Source organism: Cynocephalus volans, chromosome 5 (assembly GCF_027409185.1).
Source record: "Cynocephalus volans isolate mCynVol1 chromosome 5, mCynVol1.pri, whole genome shotgun sequence".
NCBI classification, from domain to species: Eukaryota; Metazoa; Chordata; class Mammalia; order Dermoptera; family Cynocephalidae; genus Cynocephalus; species Cynocephalus volans.
In genome coordinates this window covers 41019896-41046243 of record NC_084464.1, presented here as the reverse complement: position 1 = coordinate 41046243, position 26348 = coordinate 41019896, and the positions used below count along the sequence as shown (strand labels likewise).

General features: G+C 36.9%; 1 protein-coding gene across 1 annotated transcript; it reads left to right on the top strand.

The window, feature by feature from the left end:
• Positions 1 to 6637: 6637 nt before the first annotated feature.
• Positions 6638 to 7579, top strand: LOC134378960 (olfactory receptor 2B11-like). Its single transcript, XM_063098243.1, has one exon. It carries the CDS (start codon positions 6638 to 6640, stop codon positions 7577 to 7579), a length of 942 nt encoding a protein of 313 aa, XP_062954313.1.
• The last annotated feature ends 18769 nt before the right edge of the window (positions 7580 to 26348 follow it).

The following is a 26348-nucleotide window of genomic DNA, read 5'->3' as shown; positions in this document are numbered from 1 at the left end:
TTTTTTTTTTTTTTTTTGTTACTGTTGCCATGGAATTTACATCTGAGGGAGGAAGACTTAGGAGTAAAATAAATAAATAAGAAAACTTTAACTCTTTTGCTAAAAAGTAAAGAGAAAATAATATAGAGAGACTGGGTAGTACAGTATGTATTGGGTATTCCATCTTAGGTGTAATTTAAGCTCAAACCTGAAAGACAGGAAGGAGTCAGTCATGATAAAATCAGGGTAAGAGCATTTTAGGCAGAAGAAAATCTTATTCAAGTCCTGAAGTAGGAAATGACCTCGTTCTGTTTATAATGAAGAGTTACGTCAGCTATGGTTCCAGCAGAAAATACATGGCACACTCCAACTGGGATATTGAGGGAAGATGAGCAACCAAAGTATTTAGAAAGGTGTGGGGAGGATTTAGGAACACCAACAAGGGATTTCTATATGTGTTTTATACATGCAGTAGGCTGAAGCTAGCAACAGTGGGGAGCCTGTTACCAACAGAAGACCTGATGTGGTTTTGCAAACCAGAGAGAGAAAGAGCGTCTGTATGTACATGGCTACCCCCCAGGAGCTATGACTTTTGTTTGAGCAACACAAGCAGCCTCATGTGTTCCAGCTGAAAGGAAGCTATGGGAACATACCCCAAACTAGCTATTCTCTCACTCTCTAATCTTCAGTGGGTGACTCCCATTGGATGAACCCAATTAGAAGCCAGATATTAAGGAAACATCTTGATTCAGCCTTTAGAGGCACAACATAGGATAGAAGCATATATAATGGTATAGGCAGTGGGGCACTAGAGGAGAAGTAGAAGATGTCCAGCACATGTTTAATATAGAAGAATACACATCTATCTGATACTAGAGGTTACCTTTAGAGAAAGGATTATGGACCATGGGAGGAGGTTGTTAAAGGGAAATCTTTCCATTTGTTCCTGCTAGTCAATGTATTTGAATTATTTTTTCAAACTAATGTACCCATTGACAAAGCTATAGTAACCAAAAAAGCATTGCACTGCCATAAATACAGACACAGGGACAAGTGGAACAGAATAGAGAACCCAGAAATAAATCCATGTATGTACAGTCAACTGATTTTCAATAAAGATAACAAGAAATACATTTGGGAAAGTCTCATTTAGAGACTTTTCTAAATGACAAAAGCATTTGGGCAGTCTCTGAATGGTGCTGGGAAAACTGGATTGCCATATGCAGAAGAATGAGAATAGGGCTGTATCTCTCACCACATACCAAAATCAACTAAAATGGGTTAAAGACTTAAATGTAAGACCTGAAACCATAAAACTACTAGAAGAAAACATAGGGGAAATACTCCAAGACATTGGTCTGGGCAAAAATTTTATGGAGAAGACTTCTAAAGCACAGGCATCAACAACAAATAGATAAGTGGGACTGCATCAAACTAATAAGCTTCTGTACAGCAAAGGAAACAATCAAAAGAGTGAACAGGCAACCTGCAGAGTGGAAGAAAATATGTGCAAACTATGCATCTGACAAGAGATTAATATCCAGAATATATAAGGAAATCAAACAACTTGACAGAAAATAGACAAATAATTCAATTAAAAAATGGGCAAATGAACTGAACAGACATTTCTAAAAAGAAGACATACAAATGGTCAACATGTATATGAAAAAATGGTCAACATCACTAACATCAGGGAAATGCAAACCAAAACTACAATGAGATATCATCTCACCCCAGTTAGATTGACTATTATTAAAAAGACAAAAAATAAATGTTGGTAAAGATGTGGAGAAAAGGGAACTCTTATACACTGTTGGTGGGAATATAAATTAATACAGCCATTATGGAAAACAGTATGGAAGTTTTTCAAAAAACTAAAAATAGAACTACCATATGACCTAGCAATCCCACCACTGGGTATTTATCCCAAAGAAAAGAATTAGTATGCCAAAGAGATATCTGCTCCCACATGTTTATTGCATCACCATTCACAAAATCCAAGACATGGAATCGAACTAGGCATCCATCAACAGATGAATAATTAAGAAAATGTTGTGTATACACACAATGGAATACTACTCAGCCACAACAAAGAGTGAAATCCTATCATTTCTTGCAGCAAGGATAAGCCTGGAGGACATTACATTAAGTTAAATAAGACAAGCACAGAAAGATAAATTTCACATGTTCTCACTCATATGTGGAAGCTAAAAATAAATAAATAAGTTAAACTTTCAGAAGCAGAAAATAGAATTGTGGTAACTAGAAGCTGGAAAGGGTAGGGAAGATGGGGATAGGAAGAGGTTGGTTAACACAAAGATTATAGCCAGATAGGAAAAATAAATTGTGGTGGTCTACAGCAGGGCTAGGTGTCTACACGTAACAATATATGTCTTTAAATGACTAGAGTAGAGGAGCTCAAATGCTCTCATCACAAAGAAAATTATAAACTTCTCAATGATAGATATGCTAATTGCCCTGATTTGACCATCACACGTTGGATACATGCATTGAAATATAACTCTGTACTGCATAAATACGTACAATTACTATATATCTATTAAAAATACATAAATAATGTACCCATGAATTAGGTATGTGATTTTTTAAATTTTAATGTTATCTGCATATCTGACTAACATGTGGTATGCTTGGTGAGAGAGAGAGACAGGAGGAGAAGAGAGAGATTGTCATTTCACCTTTTTGTTATAAAAACATTAAATACATTGACTTTTTAAAGTATCATTTGATTCTCTCTCATTGGATAGATCACTTTTTTCCCTTCTCTTTTCACATCATTTTTATGGTCTTTTATTGTTATGACTAGAAATACTTAAGTCTTATATGAGATATTCTAAGAATTAATGAAGTAGACATTCAAGGAATTCTCATTTACATTCCCCAGAATCATTTATTCCAGCTACCTTGTCTCTGATTGTATCTTATTTAAAATGGTTCCTTGTGTGTTGGGAAATTGAATGTTATAAAACACATCTAACAACAGAAGAGACTTGCTCCCAAGCTCAATGCAGTAGAACTAATCGGACGTAAGAAGCATTTCCATAGAGACCTCGATCTCAATGAACTCTCTCTGCTAACTCATCATCTGGGAAAAGGATAAATAGCTGAAAACAATGCCCAAGAGATCTCAGAAACAGCATACAAATAACACACCCGCAAAGCATTTTTGGTACTTTCTACCTTTGTCTTCCTAACCCATGCTTTTCTTTGGTATCCTTGTCTCAACTGAAAAGCTAACAGTTCTGAGGCTAATTCTTAAATTCTCATCCATGTACTACAGTTTCTTTGTTCTTCTCTGAGAGTTTGAAAGTTCAAGTGTATTCCTTCATAATTCCTTTTATTAAAGACATTTATCAAAATAAGGTGAGTAAAAAGACTCTTGTTTTTAAAATCCATGCATTCTTAGGGAAGGGAGGAATGTGTGCAGATCATGATGCTTAATGTGCATATGAAGGGCGGAGAGCATTTCATTTCTGGGAGCCTTTTCTAAGCTTTGGAAACACCTACTTCAATGGCTCTAAGAAGCATCTAGAGTTCTTGTTCGGGTTAATCTCTCTGTCTCTCACTTAAACCAAACATAAAAGCATTTGAATTTCAATAAACACTATGTCTGACAGGTATTAAATACCTGAATGAAGGATGAAGCCTTCATTTAATCGTGAATTTTTTAAATGTATGGTCAAAATTTGATAGCTTGACTTTTCTTGTGTTTCATCCAGATATTTTTCTGTCAGGTAAAAGTAACTTTTATTTCTTCTTATGGTCTTCTACTATATATGAAGTTAAAAAGTGGTATCAATATATGTAAAATACAGTGTATGGTGAAAATTAAGTATAAAGACAAATTAGAAAAAAAAATGTGAGTGGAGGTACAAAGATGTTAATAGGAATAGAGTCCGGCACTTTATTAAAGTGGCCTAAACATTCGTGGATAGATAATTCCTGTATAGTAAAACAGTGATGGAAAACCACTGAAAGTAAAAGACTCAAAAAATCAGATGTAAGCCAAGAATTAAAAGCAATGAAATATTATGAGAATGACATGGGAAAGATTAGAGATCTATGGATAAGAATTATAAAGTTTAAACATTCTTCAAGAGTAAATCTCATTTATTAGACACACCTGCTCTGATGTCTCTAGGGAAATATTCCAATAAATGAAGGGGCTCTGGGGTGGTCACCATTCACATATAAAGCTACACTTAAAAAGGAGAATAATAAGAACAAAGTCCCAAGTAATACAAATATAATAATAATGCTGAAAGCACACTGAAGTGAATACTGTCGTTAGAGTTAGATATATTTCATTATGGAAGAATTTATGGAAAATCAAATCTACTATTACTCTAAAAAAAATTGGAAGATGGTCCATGGTAAAAAAAAAAAAAAAATCACTACAGGTGAATATAACAATATTAAGTAAATAGACAATAGATGTCTTATAATGCAATTATTTAATAGTGAGGGTAGATTACAAATTTTAGAATATTTATGTTAGCAATCAAATTAATTCATAGCATGCTTTTAGTTCATATCCTGCCTACAATACAGAATTTGACCTGAAAAAGAACTTAGCCAAGATTTAACTTATTCAGAAAACATCCCTAGAGTTCAGATGCTTTCTTTGCAATCTTGAAACTCTGAATTCATAGTCTAAATATCTCATTACCTCATTTAAGGCATTGATTGCTTTTTGATCTTTAGAGACTCCTTAATTATTAGCAGACTACAGCAATAAATGATAATGATATCCTAAAATATGGATACTAAAATTTCCTTTGTCATAGTGTTTTTGGGTAGATACTAAATGATTTAACGTGTGTAGAGCTTATTGAAGTGTTTGGCACACAGGGCTCATTAAGGATTATTTGGTACTGTTATTATATGATCATTATTATTGGATACTTCTGGCTTAGGATAGCATGTAATCAAAAGTCAACATTCACATCTTGTCTCTAAGTAGCTTTGTGTGACACCTAAGAAAATGACTGTGAGTGTTTAATGAAATACAGAATATGAAAACTGTGTTTTGTAACCCTATGAATGTATGTGTTCCCCTTAAACCACTAATTGACTAGCAGAGTAACTTAGAATTTAATCACTAGGATGCTATCTTAAGTTCCCATCTGAGTATCCCTATTCTTACAAAAAACTGTGATTTTTATGGAACACACCTCATCCACTAAAGGAAAAAATATATATAAACAAAATATCAATCTTTCTCACACACACACAAACCGGGGGGGGGGGGGGAAGAAGATATAACAACCACAATTATTTGAAGTTGATACAACAAGCAAACAGAAAGGACATTGTTGGGGGGGGGGAGGGAGAAGGGAGGGAGGTTTTGGTGATGGGGAGCAATAATCAGCTACAATGTATATCGACAAAATAAAATTTTAAAAAAAATAAATAAAAAAAATAAACTAAAAAAAATAAAAAATTAAAAAAAAAAATAAAAAGTTGCATATCTTAGTTTGTGAAAATAAAAAAAAAAATCAATCTTTCTCAAAATATTGTTTTACTCAGCTAGTTATTTTATAGTTTCAATGTATCTTTCAGTTGAAAACAAAGGAACATATCCATAAAATGTAAACTAATTTCTGGGTTTCAGTAAGCCCCTGGGCCTGAGTTGGGATATTGACTTTCCTTTTGACAAGTTACCTGGAGTTAAAAAAAATATATTTGTAGCTATATATGATCAATGGGTCACTGATAACTGTTCAAATTCTTGTATTAAAACGGGATGATAAGCTCACTCAATAAAGGAAAATCTTTATAAGATGGATAAATTAACTAAAATTTAACATGAAACAAAGAATGTTCAGTTTGAACTAAATAGTTATGCAAAAATACACACATACGCAAAAACTAATTCCTGAGCACAGGGAAACCTCTGTTATTGTACCTCAACTCTCTCGATTTATGCTTGAAGAACTGGTTAAAAGTGTTACAATTTCTTGCTCAACTCCACAGAGCTAAGATAAATTTGTTTAAAACCAAAGTCTTCTTACTCCTCATAGAGATGTTATAATCATTCTACTAACTAATTGGGGCTGAACAAGGCTATCTTGGTGAATCTTACACCTCCAGGTTTTCTTCTCCTTTGTCTTCTGCTGTAACTAACTCAATACTTTCACTCTTCCCAACACTTCAGTAACACCTTGCAGCTGTGTTTCTGAAAACGAACCATCCCCCGGCTGCATACCACATCTACTCTATCAGACGTGTCCAGATAGGAACCAATAAACTTCGTCTTAACAGCCTCCTCAGCTGATTTTTATGTCAGTCGAAGTTTGAAAACCATTGTTTTGGGGTTCTCAAAACATAGACACTTCTACTTTTCATTTACTCTTCACCATAATTTAAGGAGATAGTTATCATCATCCATATTATATAAGCGAGGAAATTCAGTTTCAGAAAGGTACGGTTACTTGTTTAAGATAATTGCCTTTACTCTGTAGTGTCCTGAAGGGAAGTTAGATCACCTGGGGCCAAAACCTTTGTTATTTTGATCTCAGGTTACTGCACCCCATCTCCTATGAGTGGACAGCTAACATATCGTCATGTTTTGTCATTGCCCATAACTCTAACTTCCTTGGCAGTTCTCTACTACAGGTAAAATAAATTGAAGATGATGGCACTAATTAACAAAAGCCACCCTGAAGAGTTTATCCTACTGGGCTTTGCTGACCGACCTTGGCTAGAGCTTCCTCTATTTGTTATTCTTCTTATAACATACCCCATGGCTTTGATGGGGAACATCGCCATCATTCTGGTGTGCAGGTTAGACCCCCGTCTCCACAGCCCTATGTATTTCTTCCTCACCAACCTCTCCTTTTTGGACATGTGTTACACCACGAGCATCGTTCCACAGATGCTGTTTAACCTGGGGAGCTCTAAGAAGACCATCAGCTATATGAGGTGTGCTGTTCAGCTTTATTTCTTCCACATAATGGGGGGCACAGAATGTCTGCTCTTGGCTCTTATGTCATTTGATCGCTATGTGGCCATCTGCAGGCCTCTGCACTACACCCTCATCATGAATCAGCACATCTGTATCCTGTTAGTAGCCACTGTGTGGCTTACTGGAATGACCTATGCTATCTCAGAGGCCTCTGTGACATTACGGTTGCCACTGTGTGGTCTCAATAAACTGGATCACTTGCTGTGTGAGATTCCAGTTCTGATAAAGACCGCCTGTGGTGAAAAGGGTGTTAATGAGCTCACACTCTCTGTGGTATGCATTTTTATGTTGGCTGTTCCACTCTGCTTAATTCTTGCCTCCTATGCTTGTATTGGACGTGCTGTATTTAAGATTAAATCTTCTGAAGGAAGGAAAAAGGCCTTTGGGACGTGTTCCTCCCATCTCATTGTAGTTTTCTTATTTTATGGCCCAGGCATTAGCATGTACCTTCAGCCCCCTTCCTCCATCTCAAGGGACCAGCCCAAGTTCATGGCTCTTTTCTATGGAGTGGTGACTCCTACACTCAACCCCTTCATCTATACTCTGAGGAATAAGGATGTAAAGGGGGCATTAGGCAATCTGGTGTGGAGCATTTTCAGTTTTGTGTCATAGTAGGTAAACATCAAATGAAGTTATTTAACAATCGGAGATGGCTTATATGTGTTTCTCTAATAACTTATTCTTGTCTCATAATCAAATCTCATGTCACATGTTCTTTTCACAAATTATGTCATGTTTCTGATATTCTTATAATCCAGGATTATACACAGCTAATATGCATTATTATGGGAACTCTGTTTTTGAAAATGTATTAAAATAGTTCTATTCTGGTTGATACATACTGAAATAATAACTGCATTAAGTAGTAAAAAATGCTAATAGTATAAATTGTAATATAAATTCATTAGTTCAAGCTAATTGCTATAAAAATAGCAGGGCAACATTCATCACTGGGCTTCCTATCAGGCTTACCTGAGAAACATTTCATCAATCTTTGCAAGTTGCCCCAAGTCTAAGTGGGCAGTGTGGCTCCACTGAGCATCCAGTGGGAAGCACAATGTGCTTTAGAAGAATCATGAGTCTCCTAAGTTTAACAACCTCGATTTATGTAGATGCTATTGTTTCTTTTAAAATGTGATGTAGAGGAGTTCTGGTCAAGATGGCAGAATAGATGGTCCCCAGCGTCACTGTCTTCCACAAATTAACAAATTTACAATTATAAAAATGTGACAACAGCCAAGCTGGAGCTGCTGGAGTTCAGGGGAAGAGGAGGAGAGACCTATGGAGTTCATGAAGGCAGGAGAAACTACAATGAGAGAAAGAAAAAACTTCTCAGAGCATTTCGGGCCGTGGCTGCTGTAAAGCTGGAACTACTGAGCAGATGGATCAGGAGCTGACAGAAGCCACAGCGGTGCCCTTTAGATGGAGTTACTTGGAGGTGGCAGAAGAGGGCCTTGGTGGCCCCCAGGACAGCAAGACCACTAATAGGGTTCCCATGGACCCACACAGGAGCAAGAAACCAGAAGAGCTGAAAAAGGAGAGCCATTCAGAGGCTGGTGAGTCATCACAAGGGACTGGTGCAGGGCCCATCCCATGGGAAGTGTTTGGAGCATGGGCAGTGGGGGAGATGGGCCCACTGGGCAACACTGGGACACAGTAAGGACAGCTGATCTGCCCCCCAATCAGTGCAGGACCACTCAGAGGAGACTGGTCAGGAATATAGAATTGCATGCGGTGCAGTTTGATGAAAAACGCAGGCCCAGATCAGAGTTTCTACACAACCCAGGTGCACTAGGACTCTGGAGAATGGGAGGTACCTAAAAAGTCAACCATGAAACCCTGAGCTGCACAAAAATCCTTCCGTGGGAAAACAGCAGCAAAGCAGCAGTTTAGCTTCACCACACAGCTCAAGTACTGGTTCCTACAGGAAGTTCCCCTGTTTTAGAAGTAAGCAAAGAACAAAAAATTAGTTCTGGCCCAGGCACACCACCAGAGCCTTGGGGCCCACCAGGGGACATGAGGCATAGAGCCAGGGACCAGACCCCCACCCACAACCAGGCACAGCATACCAGTGCCTCAGGGCCCACCCAGAGACCTGAGGCATGGATCCAGGGGCCAGACACTCCCCACAACCAGGCATACCACCAGTGCCAAGGAGCATGCCAAAAACATCACCTCCATGTGGGTGGCCTACCACAGCCACCATTGTTATTGAACCATGGCTTCTGTGAATGTGGCTAGATTCCCCAACCACTGTACAGATGGCCCACCAGCCACTAGAGAGCATTGACACAAGGAGAATCGCCAGAAGAGATACAGAAGAGGATGTCTCCCTCAACAAAGCCCATTTCAAAGTGACAGAAGAAGCATCTGCTCTATGATAATATTGGGGGACCTGATCACACCTCTCAGCATTGGACATATCATCTAGGCAACAAATCAACAGAGTAACCATTATTCTTTCAGAAGGAGAGAAGAAATCTATGGTAATTAGAGTGGGGAGGGGGAAGGGAGAGAGGGATGGGGAAAGATTGGACAAGGGCCATAAAGAATAATTATGATTTGTAACAATATATATGCTAGTAATATTGATTTGATCAACATATCTCAATGTTGAACCCCAAAAATATGTAAAACCAATTTTGATTCAATAAAAATTTTTAAAAAGAAGAGAAAAAGAAAAAGAAATTAATAAAAGGTGACATAAATCTTGTTCAATAAATGTTGCCAGTGATTTTGTACTTTTAATTAAAGAATTTATGATTAAATATTAAAATGATGAGAATAAAGGGACAAAAAGTATACACGTTTCTTCACACTCCTTTTAATTGTCTTAAGTGAGAATTTCCCAAATCAGTGAGAAAACAAAGAGGTGATATTAATAATGAACCTCAACCTGGAAACATTTCTATGCATAAATTGGAACATCAGGAATGCCTTTTGAAACTATGCAAGAATCAGTATGATAAGAAAATAATTTGTATTTCTGAAATGAAAAGCAATTTGATTACTTCAACAAGCAATATGAGTATCTTCTTTTCATTTAAATTTTGGATACAAATGATTTGTTCCAAATCTGTATTATTAAAAGTTGAAAGTGCTGAAACTTAGTTCTAGGACTCACACCTAAAACTTAAAACTGTGTCACCAAATTAGTTACAATTTATGAGAGCAAATTAATGGATTTGAAAGTTCTCTGGTGTTAAATTAATGTTGAGAATCCAACATGATGTTGTGTGCTGACAAAATTACACTTGTGAGAGAAAACAAGATATCATTTGGACTTTTCTGGCATGCCTTCTGGTATGATCAAGATCTAAGCAAATAATTGGAAGGAAAATCTCATATTATTCCAGAAAAGAATCAACTGCAACCCAGATTACTCTTTGAAAAATAACAGATCATCCTGTGCTGGTCCAGTTCTTGAGACCAGTGGTATATAATGGTATATATATATATATATATACCAGTATATACAGTTTGTAAAAAATTCTAGAGAATTTTAAAAATTGGCTGATTTCTGGCTGATCACCAGAAGTTGCTTTTAAATTTTGCACACACATATACACACACACAAATAAGTAAATAAAAAGTCTATGATGTTAAATAATATCTTTTATCATTTTTATTAGTTAAGGTAGCATTTATCTAATTCAGTCTTAAATACTGAAAATATAGTTTGGGACATAAAATCCAGCAATATTTGTGCCAAAAGTATAGGCATAGAGGCTGGTTAGAGTTGTTCTGACTGCTTTCTTAATCCTTCATCATGGGCTAATTAATATGTATACTACTATACAGGCCTTTAAAGATTATTTCAGAAGTGTGAGTAACATCCACACTGTGAAAAATTAGGACTTCCTATTAATAATATGCAGAAATCTCAGGATAAAGAATACTGAGAGTAATGGTGGGGAAAATCCATAGAAATGTTTTATTCATACTGGATTACTGAACAATTCTCGGGTATATATGTTAAGCATGTTCCAGCATAAAGGATACTTTAGTTAGCTTTTGAGGAGCTCTGGTGAAGGGAATACACATATTATATTTGAAGATGAAAGTGTGTTCTACCTTTGATGTAAAGCATGAGCAATCCTGAGATGCCTTTTCAAGGAAGATAATCTAAAACTTTTCTCATTTTCCCAAGCAAGCAGGCCTTTCCTGAAGAATAAATGGAAAACAGCAAAGCATTTTAATTCAAGTTGTAAAGAAACTAAAGAATGCTCACATGCATTTGGGAGATTCCTTAAAGTAGAAATCAAGATGTTTTGACAATGGTTTTCTCCACACTAGAAATGTCCTCAGATCTACATAACAAGATAACTGCAAGGCAAGATGTGCATCCTGCTCTAAGGGGGATGATTAAAATAAATGTATACCACCATTCTGGTTCAACAAATGCCTTTCTGACTAATATAAGGTCAATGTCTTCTCAAACTGTTGTGTCAAGACAACTGACCCACATGGTGTATGTGCATACCTCCAGCCTCTAAACCAACCCAGCAATCCCTCCCCTGGCAAAGCTGTGCCACTGCCACCACAAATCTCCCAAGCATAGGTTGTTGACTCACTTGCAGACATAGTGAGGTGGATTACAGCAGAAAAAACACAGAGTCTGCACTACTGCATGTATCCTGAGCAAAACTATTGCACTCTAGCCAACCAACACCCTAGGATGCATTTGCAAGTGAAAGTATTTCCCCATGCAAGCCATTCTACATAACTCAAAGAGGCAATTGTTACACCAGAAGCACAGATATAAACATAGGAAAACAAAAAACATGAAAAAACAAGGTAACATGACACCAAAAAATGTAATAATTATGCTCAAGTAACTAATCCCAAAGAACTGGAAATTGCTGACTTGCTGGAAAAATGATTCAAATTAATTATCCTAAGGAATCTCACTGAGATGCAAGAGAGTAAATACAATTCAATGAAATCAGAAAAACTATTCATGTTCTGAATGAGAAATACACCAAAGAGATAGAAATTATTTTTTTAATCAAACAGAAATCCTGCATTGAAGAATTCATTGAATGAAATAAAAAATACATCTGAGAGTCTCAACAACACACTAGATCAAGCAGAAAAAAAGAATTTCTGATCTTGAAGATAGCAGTTATAAAATAACACAGGAGGACAAAGAAACAAAAAAGAATGAACAAAGCTTACAGTCTATGACATACTATTAAGTGAACAAATATTGGAATTACAAAAGGAGAATGAGAAGGAGATGAAAACAAAACAGATATTGATAATTTATTTAATGAAATGATAGCTGAAAACTTCCCTACTCTAGGGAAAGATACAAGCATTCAAATGTAGGAATCTTGAAGAGCCCAAATAGGAGGTTCTGGGCAAGATGGCAGATTAGAGGTGCCCAGGGCACATTCTTCCCACAGAAAAAGACCAGAACAACAAAGATATAGCTAAATATTGATAAGGGCATTGGTGGGAGAGTATAAGGGTGCACCAGGAGACTGGTGAGGTCCCTGTGGATAATGAAAGCCCAGGATGGCAGCATAGAAAGGAGAAAGAAACACACAGAATCAGCCACTGTGTCTCTGACACTGGAATTGGTGCAGGAGGAATTTTCCTTTCTGGCAGAAAGAATCTGCTCAACCTTGAGCACATCCTAGGGGATATACTACTCTTGCTTGTGCCCCAGCTCACTGCCACCACTGCACCACTGCTGCCACCACCACCTGACCCCAGAGCACTACCACAACCACTGCCTATCTCCCTGAACAGCAGTTCATCACACTAGTCCACTGACTCCTAAAGGGGGAACCACCAGCTCAACCTCACCCAGATCCAGGTGTTCCTGTGTTTTACCAGGCAGGAGGAAAGAGGTGAATGAGCAGAGTGCTACTAGCTCCCACCCAGCATGCAACTGCATTGACCCATGGAGAAACACATGCAGAGCTGTCAGAAAGAGGTGAGCAAGCACAGCCCCTCAAGCCAGAAGCCCAACCCATAGCGGAAAGTACACTGCCCTTGAAATCAAGCACCTGGTGGGGCAAACTAGTCACAAAGCCCACATGACTGCATTGACCTAAGGAGGGACATGCATGCAGCCACCAGTGAGTGCTGGGACTCAGGATAAACAAACACAGTAAAGAAGAAAATTCCCAGACACCAGCAACACATGCCCCAACCAAGAGGAAAAGAGGAGCCTCTTACTGCAGGAAAGAGGAAAGAAAAACCCTGCCCAAGGTCATCTATTCAAGCTGAGTAGCTTCAGCACACCCCAGTGCACCTATAAGGATCATGGGACAGTAGCTGGAGTGCCAGCAAACCCACTCAGGGTCACCCATGTCAGCCAAGAAACAACAGGGCACCTGGGCCCCTCTCCCAAGAGCTGGAAATCTCACCCATAACCTAAATGACCCAACATTCTGTCACTCACTTCAGCAAGAAACCACTGACCATCCATGTGCCTAGGCCATGGACACAGACAAAAATAACTCCAACACTGAATATAGTTGAAGTAACACACAGAGATTACACTACTGCATCTACCTGGAACCAAAACTAAAACACCCTACTCAATAGTCAATATAAAAAACATCTACAGGAGGAAGTCTCTATCATCAAAAGCCACTCCAGAGTAATAGAAGAAGAAACTGCTTCACCAGATGCCCAGACATCAATGTAGGGACACTAGAAGTATGAAAAAAAAAAAACAGGAAATATGACACCACCGGAGGAATACAATAATTCTCTAGTACTAGACCTAACACAGCAAGAAACCTTTGAAATGACTGAAAAGAAATTCGAAGCAACAATCTTAAGGAAACTCAATGAGATACAGGAAGACTCAGATAATTGACACAATGAAATGAAAAAGTCAATCCAGGATCTGAAGGAAGAATTTTGAAAACAGACAGATACCTTAAAAAAGAATGTAGCAGAACTCATGGAACTGAAGGATTCATTCAATATGGTAAAAAATACAACAGAGAGATTAAGCAACAAGCTAGAGTAAGCAGAAGAAAGAATTTCTGACCTTGAAGATAGTCTTTTTGAAATAACATAGGTAGACAAAAAAAATTTAAGGAAGAAAATCTACAAGAGCTATCAGACTACCTTAAACATACAAATACTTGAATTATGGTTGTTCCAGAAGGGGAGGAGAAAGGCACTGCAAACCTATTCAATGAAATAATCACAGAAAATTTCCCAGGTATTGGGACAGATACAAACTTCCAGATCCAAGAGGCTCAAAGATCCCCAAACAGATTCAGTCCAAAAAGATACACATCACAGTCAATATTTCAAACATCAAATACAAAGAAAGAATCCTAAAAACAGAAAGAGAAAAGCATCAAGTCAGCTATAAGGGAGACCCAATCAGACTAACAGCAGATTTCTGAGAAGAAACCTTACAGGCAAGAAGAGAATGAGATGATATATTCAAAGGTCTAAGAGTAAAAACCTGCCAGCCCAAGAATACTATACACAGTAAAGCTATCCTTCACAAAAACAGGGGAAATATTGTATTCTACAGACAAAAACTGCAGGAGTTCACCACTATACCATCAGCCGTACAAGAAATCCTCAAGACAGTCCTACATCTGGAATCCAAAAACAATAATAAATACATGAGAAAGAATAAAACCCACTGATAGAGCAGATATGCAAGCAAAAAATAGAAAGAAACTAGATCTTGCCACTATGAAATAGCAACAAACACCAAAGACAAACAATAAGACGTGGGAAAAGGAACAAAAGATATATAAAACAACCAAGAAAAAAAAACAATAAAATGGTAGGAGTAAGATAATACCTCTCAGTAATAATTCTAAGTATGAATGAATTGAATTACCCATTTAAAAGACATGGAGTGTCTGAATGCATTAAAAAATTAGACCCAATATATGCTGCCTACAAGAAACTCAATTCACCTATAAAGACACACACAGACTAATAGTGAAGAGATGGAAAAAGATAAACTACACAAATGGAAATGAAAAACAAGGAGTAGATTTTCTTACATCAGATAAAGAAGACATTAAACCAAAAACTGTAAAAAGAGAAAAAGAAGGTCATTATATAGTGATAAAGGGATCTATCATGCAAGAGGAAATAAAATTATAAATATATAATCACCCTACATCAGAGCACCCAGATATATAAGGAAAATATTATTAAATTGAGAGAGAGAGACAGGCCCCAATTCAACAATACTTGGTGACCTCATTTGTCCTCTCTCAATATTGGACAGATATCTAGGCAAAAAATCAGCAGAAAATCACAGAAATTAAACCACTCTTTAGAGCAATTGGACTTAATGGATATCTACAGGACATTTCTTACAACTTCTACAGAATGTACATTCTTCTCATGAACACATGGAACATTTACCAGGATAGACCACATGTTAGGTCACAAATCAAGTTTCAACAAATTTTGAAAAATTGAAATAATTTCAAGTATATTTTCAGACTACAATGAAATAAAACTACAAATCTATAACAAGTAAAACTAGAAACTATACAAGTACATGGAAATTAAAAAGCATGCTCCTGAACAACTTATGAGTCAAAGAAGGAATTTTTTTAAATTCTTCAAATAAGTGAAAATAAAAGGACACCATACCAAAACTTATGTGATACTGCAAAAGCAGTTCTAAGAGGGAAGTTTATTGCAATAAGTGCCTACATCAAAAGATTAGAAAGACTTCAAATAAGTAACCTAACATTACACCTCCAAGAGCTACAAAAACAAGAACAATCAAAACCCAAAATTATTAGATGGAAGGGAATAATAAAAATTAGACAGGAACTAAATGAAATAGAGAAAAAAACCCTTCAAAAGATCAATGAAACAAAAACCTGGCTTTCTGTAAAGGTATGTAAAATAGACAAACCATTAGCCAGAATAACAGAGAGAGGGGGGGGGGAGGGAGGGAGGGAGGGAGAGAGGGGGGAGAGAGAGAGAGAGAGAGAGAGAGAGACCCAAATAACAAATATCAGAAATAAAAAAGGAGACATTACAACTGATACCACAAAAATACAAACAATCATTAGAGACTCTTATGAGCAAATACACAAACTTGAAAACCTGGAGAAAATGCATAAATTCTTGGATGCATACAAACTACCAAGACTGATCCCCAAGAATAAATAGAAAGCCTGAACAGACCAATAAAGAACAATGAGATTGAAGCAGTTATCAGCAGTCTCCCAAAAAAGAAAAGCTTAGGACTGGATGGCATCACTGCTAAATTCTACCAAACCATGAAAAGAGAGCTAATGACAATCGTCTTTAAACTATCCTAAAATGTCAAAACAGAGGCCATTCTCCCAAACTCATTCTATGAGAACAGCATCATCCTGGTGCCAAAATTAGACAGACACAGTAAAAAAAAGAAAACTACAGATCAACATCCTTGATGAATATAGATGCAAAAATCCTCAATAAAATACTAGCTAACAGAATACAGCAACACACACACAAAATTATACACCACGATCAAGTGGCAAAAATTCTCAACAAAATATTAGCAAACAGAATTCAACAGCACATCAGAATGGTTGTACACTTTCCCAGGGGTGCAAAGAAGATTCAACATACACAAATCAATAAATGTGACATATCACATCAACGAAATCAAGGACAGAAACTACATGATCATCTAATAGATGCAGGAAAAAATTTGACAAAATTCAACATCCCCTCATGATAAAGACCCTCAACAAAATAGGTATAGAAGGAAAGAATCTCAACTCAATAAAAGCCATATATGACAAGCACACTGCCAAAATCATCCCGAATGGGGAAAAGCTAAAAGATTTTCCTTTAAGAACAGGAACAAGACAAGGAAGGCAACTCTTACCACTCCTATTTAACATAGTATTAAAAGTAGTAGCCTGAGCAATCAATCAACAGAAAGAAATAAAATGCATCCAAACTGGAAAAAAGAAAGTCAAATTGTCCCTATTACAGATGATGTATAGAAAAACCTAAAACAGACACAAGGACCAATGGAAGAGAATAGAGAACCAATAAATCAATCCACATATTTACAGCCAACCGATCTTTACAAAGTCGAAGAACATACATTACAGAAAAGACAACCTATTCAATAATTGGTGCTGGGAAAACTCGGTATCATGTATAGAAGAATAAAACTAGATCCTTAACTCTCACCATGTACAATATCATATCAACTCAAAAGAGATTAAAGACTTAAACATCAGACCTGAAACTATAAAACTCTTAGAAGCAAACTCAGAGAAACACTTTAGGATGTATGACTAGGCAAAGAATTTATGAATAAGAACTCAAAAGCACAGGAAAAAAAAAAAAGAAATAAACAAATGGCCCTGTATCAAACTAAAAACCTCTTTCACAGGAAAGTTAACGATCAACACTGTGAAAAGACAATCTACACAGTGGGAGAAATAATTGCAAACTATGCTTTGAAAAAGGGATTAATATCCAGAATATAAAAAGGAGCTCAAACAACTTAATATTAAAAAAAAAAAAACCTCAATTAAAAAATGGGCAATGTAAATGGGCAGGCTTTCTTGATTTCTCGTTCTGCATGTTCACTATTGGAGAAAAGAAACTACCCAAAGTGATATACAAATTCAATGCAATCCCCATCAAAATTCCAAAGACATTTTTCTCAGAAATGGAAAAAACTATCCAGACATTTATATGGAACAATAAAAGACCACGCATAGCCAAAGCAATGCTGAGCAAAAAAAATAAAGCTGGAGGCATAACACTACCTGACTTTAAGCTATACTACAAAGCTATAATAACCAAAACAGTATGGTACTGGCATAAAAACAGACACACTGACCAATGGAATAGAATAGAGAATCCAGAAATCAACCCACACACTTACTGCCATCTGATCTTTGACAAAGGCACCAAGCCTATTCACTGGGGAAGGGACTGCCTCTTCAGCAAATGGTGCTGGGATAACTGGATATCCATATGCAGGAGAATGAAACTAGATCCACACCTCTCACCATATACTAAAATCAACTCAAAATGGATTAAGGATTTAAATATACACCCTGAAACAATAAAACTTCTTAAAGAAAACATAGGAGAAACACTTCAGGAAATAGGACTGGACACAGACTTCATGAATACGACCCCAAAAGCACAGGCAACCAAAGGAAAAATAAACAAATGGGATTATATCAGACTAAAAAGCTTCTGCACAGCAAAAGAAATAATTAACAGAGTTAAAAGACAACCAACAGAGTGGGAGAAAATATTTGCAAAATATACATCTGACAAAGGATTAATATCCAGAATATATAAGGAACTCAAACAACTTTACAAGAAGAAAACAAGCAACCCAATTAAAAAATGGGCAAAAGAGCTAAGTAGGCATTTCTCTAAGGAAGATATACAAATGGCCAACAGACATATGAAAAAATGCTCAACATCACTCAGCATCTGGGAAATGCAAATCAAAACCACACTGAGATACCATCTCACCCCAGTTAGGATGGCTAAAATCCAAAAGACTCTGAACGATAAATGCTGGCGAGGTTGCAGAGAAAAAGGAACTCTCATACATTGTTGGTGAGACTGCAAAATGGTGCAGCCTCTATGGAAAATGGTATGGAGGTTCCTCAAACAATTGCAGATAGATCTACCATACGACCTACCTATCCCACCATTGGGAATATACCCAGAGGAATGGAAATCATCAAGTCGAAGGTATACCTGTTCCCCAATGTTCATCACAGCACTCTTTACAATAGCCAAGAGTTGGAACCAGCCCAAATGTCCATCATCAGATGAGTAGATATGGAAAATGTGGTATATCTACACAATGGAATACTACTCAGCTATAAAAATGAATGAAATACTGCCATTTGCAACAACATGGATGGACCTTGAGAGAATTATATTAAGTGAAACAAGTCAGGCACAGAAAGAGAAATACCACATGTTCTCACTTATTGGTGGGAGCTAAAAATTAATATATAAATTCACACACACACACACACACACACACAAAAAAAAAAACCGGGGGGGGGTGGGGGAGAAGATATAACAACCACAATTACTTGAAGTTGATACGACAAGCAAACAGAAAGGACATTGTTGGGGGGAGGGGGAGAGGGAGGAGGGAAGGAGGTTTTGGTGATGGGGAGCATTAATCAGCCACAATGTATATCAACAAAATAAAATGAAAGAAAGAAAGAAAAGAAAGAAAGAAAGAAAGAAAGAAAGAAAGAAAGAAAGAAAGAAAGAAAGAAAGAAAGAAAGAAAGAAAGAAAGAAAGAAAGAAAGAAAGAAAGAAAGAAAGAAAGAAAGAAAGAAAGAAAGAAAGAAAGAAAGAAAGAAAGAAAGAAAGAAAGAAAGAAAGAAAGAAAGAAAATATAATTGTCAAAAAAAAAAAAGGACAATGGAGCTGAATAGACATTTCTCAAAAGAAGACAGAAATGGGCAACAGGTACATACCAAAATGCTCAACATCACTAATCATTAGGAAAATGCAAATCAAAACTACATTGAGATAACATTTCACCCCCATTAGACTGGCTATTATCAAAAAGACAGAGAATAACAAATGCTGGGAAGGATTCAGAGAAAGGGGAACCCTCCTACTCTGTTGCTGAGATTGCAAATTAGTGCAGTCATTATGGAAAACAGTATGGAGGTTTCTTGAACAACTACAAATGGAACTACCATATGATCCAGCAATCCCACTAGTTGGTATATACCCAAAAGAATGAAATCATCATGTCAAAGGGATACCTGCACTCCTATGTTTATTGCAGCTTTATTTATGATAGCCAGGATTTGGAACCAACATAAATGTCCATCAATGGATGACTGGGTAAAGAAAATTTACGTATTCACAATGTGGCATTACTCAGCCATAAAAAAGAATGAAATTCTGTCATTCACAGCAGCATGGATGAGCTTGGAGAAAATTATATTAAATGAAATAATTTAGCCACAGGAAGAGAAATACCATGTGCCCTCAGTCATAAATGGGAGCTAACAAACAAACAAGCAAACAACAATCATACTAATACATTTAACTTTTAGAAGGAGAGACCAAAACTGTGGAATTTAGAATTGTAATAAAAAGAAGAGGGAAGTGGATACCAAGAAATGGGTTAACGGACATAAAATAGCTAGTTAGGAAAAATAAGTCCTACTGATGTACAGCTGAGCTAGGCATGTATAACTAACAATATGTTACTTCATGTTACCAAGTGACTAGAAGAGAGACTGAATGTCCTCATCCCAAAAAGATTACATTTCCTAATGATGAATGTGCTAATTATCCTGACTTGATTATTGCACATTGTAAGCAGGTATTGATACTCAACTCTGTACCCCCAAAATATGTATAACCTATTATGTTTCAATTTTTTAAAGTCCCCAAATAGATTCAACCAAATAGGTCCTCTCCAAGACACATTGTAGTCAAACTATACAAAGTTAAAGCCAAAGAGAGTGATCTAAAAACAGTAAGACAAAAATGTCAAGTCACTTATAAGAGAATACCATTACACTAATAGCAGACTTCTCAGCAGAAACCATACAGGCCAGGAAAGAATGGGATGATATATTCAATGTACTGAGAGAGAAAAAACCTGACAACCAAGAATATGATACCCAGCAAAGCTATCCTTCAGAAATGAAGGAGAAATAAAGTTCTCCTCATCCAAGCAAAAATTAAGATAATTTATCACCACCAGACTAGCCTTAATACAAATGCTTAGGAGAGTCCTAAAGCTAGAAGAGAAAAAAATAAATAATGACCATCATGAAAACACCTGAAAACATAAAACTTATGGGTAGAGTAGATACACAAATTAGAAAGAGAAAGAAGTAAAATCTTATCTGTACAGAAAACCACCAAACCTCAAGAATAAACAAAAAGAAAGAAAGGACCAAAGGACACACAAAACAATCAGAAAACAACCAACAAAAAGACAGGAATAAGACCTCATATATCAATAATAACCTTGAATGTAAATAGATTAAATGCCCTGAGCAAAAGACATAGACTGGCTGAATGGAGAAAAAATAAAATAATAACATAAAAAAACACGACCCATTGTGGGGAAAATAGGATAATTTAGTCAGGCTCCCTCCACATTTCTTCTAAACACGTTGTGTGTGGGTGGAGTTAGTGTCCATGTGCACCCCTGTATCTTTGTAGTTAACTGCTATTGTGTTTTCTACAGAGTTTGGGAAGCTGCTCCAGCCAGGAGAGCTGGAGTCTAAAAATAGAACATGTTTACTCTGCTGGCAGCTGCATAGTTTCAGTTTTTCTTTGGACTTTGCCCATAGCAGTTGAGTTTTTGAGTTTCTCTGTGGACTGCTTGGCTCATAGTGTTGTGTGTGCTGAATAAAGACTATTCCTTCTTCAAACAAGGCTCCAACGACCTTTTGGCTGGTCACCTAGCTCATAGACCTGTATGAAGGGGTCTGGTGACCCAGCCTGGCTTGTGAGGGGTCTGGTGACCCAGACCCAGCTCTAGCTCTACACCCATCCATATACCACCTAAAAGAAATACAACTTATCTACAAAGACACACATAGACTGAAAGTGAAGGGATGGAAAAAGATATTCCATGCAAATGGAAAACAAAAGCAAATAGCAGTAGCTATACTCATATCAGATAAAATAGGCTTTAAATCAAATATGTACTAAGAGATGAGGGAGGGCATTATATAATGATAAAGAGATCAACAAGGCAAGAGGATATAGCAATTATGGATATATATGCACCCAATACCAGAGCATCCAGATATATATAGCAAATATTGTCAGATCTAAAAAGAGAGATAGGCATTAATGTAATAATAGTTGGAGACTTTAACACTCCACTGTCTGTATTGGACAGATAATCAAACAGAAAATCAACAATGAAACATTAGATTTCAATGGCCCCAAGTTTTAACAAAATCTTTGTTACTATCTTATACAGTTTCCATGGTCATATATATGTTTCTTTACATTCTACACAGTGCTATATCACCCAACAGATTTACAAAGGTAGTTCATATTAAGGGAAAAGTGTTCAAATCCTGGGAAAGTATAAAACCATAAATAGTTTCTCAATCCCAAGAAGAAATGAACATGAAGATTTCCATTCCTTTGGGTATACACTAGGAGTGGGATTGCTGGATTGAATGGTAGTTCTATCTGTAGTTGTTTGAGAAACCTCCATACTGTTTTCCATAATGGTCACACTGATTTACAGTCCCACCAACAGTGTAGGACCGCTCCCATTTCTCTGCATCCTTGTCAACATTTGTTATTCTCCATCTTTTTGATAATGGCTAGTATTTTTTCATGTGTTTGTTGGCCATTTGTAAACTTCCTTTGAGAAATGCCAGTTTAGCTCCTTTGCCCTTTTTTAAACAGGTTACTTGTTTGTTTAGTGTTAAGTTCTTTGAGTCCCTTGAATATTCTGGATATTAACCCTTTCTTGGATACATAGTTTGCAAATATCTTCTCCCATTCTGTAGGTTGTCTTTACACTCTGATAATAGTTTGTTCCACTGTGCACAAGCTTTCTAGTTTGATAAAATTCCCTTTTTAAGTTTTTTCTTGTTACCTGTGCTTTTGAGGTCTTAATATAAATTATTTGCCCAGTCCTCCAGCCTGAATTGGTTCCTCTACATTGTCTTTTAGTACTTTTATATTTTATGGTGTTATACTTAAGTCTTGAATGCACGTTGAGTTGATTTTGGTATATGGTGAGAGGTACAGGTCTAGTTTCATTCTTCCACATATGGATGTCCAGTTTTCCCAGCACCATTTATTGAAGAGGCAATCTTTTTGCCAATGTATGTTGTTGCTGCCTTTGTCAAAGACTAGTTGGCTGTAAGTTTATGGGTTGATTTCTGGATTCTCTATTCTATTCCATTGGTCCAAGTGTCTATTTTTATGGCATCCCCCGGCTCCATACCTTGGGATGCTGGGCAAGCACGTGGCTTGGTAGCAGGGGGATTTTCTGGAAGATTTTCCTTATTGAATACATTTTATGGTTTTCTGTAGCCATACTATTTTTTGTTCAACTTAAAGTTATATTGATGCATCTATTTCTCTTAGTGTCTCCTTTAGTTTCTATTTTATGAATGTGAAGCAGAATACCATGCAAGGGTGTCAATCTCCAGGAGGGGAACACCATGCACTGGCTGCCACTCCCAGGGAAGAACTCTCATCACCTCACCAATTTCTGCTGAGGTTCCTGAGTCTGGCAGGAGGTTTTGTACAAACAGAGCTGCCAGATGTTTGCAAGCGTTCTTGTCTCTGGCAGGTGTTCAAAGCAGATCCAGCTGTCACAGCAGTCATACCTCTACCACTTGCATTCTTATGTCTAGTCTGATGAGACTGAACACTTACACAAGTCAGACAAATCAACCTTATTACTCACAGATGGGCAGAAAGAATCAACAGGAGCCTAGGATCCATGGTGAGCCAGTCCTCCAAGGCTTAGGAAAGCTGCTCAGGGGAGACGAAGTCTTGTCACTGTGTGCCCCACTCTGTACCACAGCTGAGTGACCCCCAAAGACACTCCACTCTGGAATTTATACTCCAGGGAAGACTGGTATCACTGAGCTGAAATGTTGCAGATCACCCTGCTCTTCGAGGGACAAGGGCAAATGCTAGCATGTTCTAAACAGTTTCTGCTTATTTCAAGATGTTGCATTTTTGGAACATTCTGTCTGAGATTTGCAAGAAAGAGGGGGAAGAGCTGGGTTGGCTAAGGACATTTGGGGACCTATCCTCCTGCAAATGAAAGTTATTGATATGCGTAGATATCAATATCTAATATGTTTTAATTGTAAATGGTAGCATTTAGCATTATTAGGTCGTTTCTTTGTGTCTTTTAAAGACTTGTCACTTTGTCAGATATTGACATCATCAGCTCTGCTTTCTTTTTATTTGCATTTGCTGGCATATTTTTCTTTATCTCTAACTTTTCTGAATCTTTTATTGGGCATGTATCTTATATATTACATTCAGTTGAATTTTACTTTGTTAGCCAATATGAAAAAACAATTTTTTTTTCTTAATCCATGTGGTAATAGCTTATCAATATGACCAATATGTTTTGCTTTATGTCTGTCATATTTTTTTATATATGAAACTATACAAATACACATAAGTAGTTTTTCACCATCTGGTTTGTTCTATATGTTTTCCCTTTTGGGGATAGATCTTCTAGTATTTAGGAAGGTTTGTATTTTTTTTTCTTATGGTTATTTTTCTATAATATCTGTTTGTGTTGCTGTAACAGAAAAACCTGACACTGGGTAATTTATAAAGAACAGAGCTTTATTTGGCTTATGACTCTGGGACAGCTGCATCTAGCACGGGCTTCAGGCTGCTTCCACTCATGGTGGAAAGTGGCAGGCAGCCGGCAGGTTCAAGCAGATCTATAGCAAGAGGAAGAGAGAGAGAGGGAGAGGGGAAATGCCAGGGTCTTTTATACAACCAGCTCTTGTGGGAACTAATAGGGAGAGATCTCACTCAGGCCCTTCTCCCCTAGGGAGAGCATTAATCCATTCATGAGGGATCCACCCTGATGACTCAAACAGCTTCCAACGCTGCCACATTGGAGATCATTCACATGAGTTTTGGCAAGGACAACACATCCAAACTCTACCAATAACCTTAGTTTTTTATTTTTAGATATACTTTGCAGGCTCCCAATTATAAGCAGTACAAAAATTGCTCTTCTTTCCTCCCTTCTGTCTTCCACAATAGCTAATTTAAAGTAATATGTTTTCTTCCAATTAATACTTATAAGGGGATTATTGAGCTTGTTTTACTTTTCATATACTTTTTCATTCCTTCTCCCATTTTATAATTGTATATCTATGTTTAAGAGCATATAACCATACAATCTATTTTGTTTTCTTTACCTCCATCATGTGTTCTCAATTCTACAGCTAAATAATTTCATCAAACCCTAAGTCTAGTGCTCAAACATAGACTTCCATGGTGTAGGGACAGGGAATATCTGGACTTTGATTTCCTGAGATCAAGGCAGGAAATCAATAAAATAACCCAATTTAGAAATGAGTAAAGGAGTTTAACAGACATTTTTCAAAGGAAGACATACAAATGGCCAAAAGGGACTTAAAAAAATGTTCAACATCACTCAGCATCAAGGAAATGCAGATTAAAACCACACTGAAATATCACTTCATCCCAGTTAGACTGGCTATAATCAAAAAGACAGAGAATAACAAATGCTGACCAGGATGTGGAGAAAAAGGAATGCTGCTGCACTGTTGGCAGGACTGTAAATAGTACAACCACTAAGGAAAACAGTATGGAGACAGATATCAACTACAGATAGATCTACCATACAATCCAGCAATCCCATTTCTAGCTATAAACCCAAAGGAACTGAAATCATCATGTCAAAAGGATACCTGCACTCCCATGTTCACTGCAGCTCTATTTACAGTAGCCAAGATATGGAAGCAACATAAATGTCCATCAACAGACAACTACATAAAGAAAATGTGGTATATATACACCATGGAATACTACTCTACCATAAAAAAGAATGACATTCTGCCATTTGCAGCAAGATGGATGAGCTTGAAGAAAATTACGTTAAGTGAAATAAGCCAGGCACATAGGGAATAATACCACATGTCCTCCCTCATAAGTGAGAGTTAAGAGGCAAGAAAGGAAGGAAAGAAAGACCACAGTGCCATGTGGGACTTGCAGAGGGAGAGAGCATACCTAGGGTTGGGGAGCAGGGGAGGAAGGTCTGGGATTAATTGCATCTGTGACATGAGGAATAATTGCAGTTTGTAGTAACGCGCATGCTGATAGTACTGATCTGACCATCACATCTTGGGCTCAGGTGGTTATGGTCAGCTTTGTACCCCATAAATATGTATAATCAACTAAAAATAATTGCAGCCCAAATGCAGAAGAGACTTAAACCAAAGAGAAAATAAAACTAGACATACACAAGTAAACAAACAGCTATAGGTATGAAATGTCATGTTCTTATAGGAGACCATTACTATTATATTTTTGGTGTAATTAGATTATCAAAGTTAGTAAACAACTTAATAAATCTCCTAACATTATTAGTTATGAATCTTATCAGGTAAGAACAAAATTTCTAAACATAAGAGTAATGGGTGGGGTGGGTAGACTATAAACATTACCACTGCAGAACTTGCATTATCTTCGTGGGCTATTTTTGTGGCCCGGTGGCTGTTTCTAAAAGCAACTCTAAAAGAGATATCATGAGAAAGATAACGACATCAGCAGTATCCTGTATCATATTAAACTTATTTTATGAGAGTCATTACTGTGTTGTTCCAACTGAGCAAGTAAATAATTACCCAGTGACCCCTCCCACTTCACCTTTCAAGAATTATG

Excerpts from the sequence above, each read along its gene's own strand:
- LOC134378960 (XM_063098243.1), top strand. The coding sequence starts at position 6,638 with ATGGCACTAATTAACAAAAGCCACCCTGAAGAGTTTATCCTACTGGGC.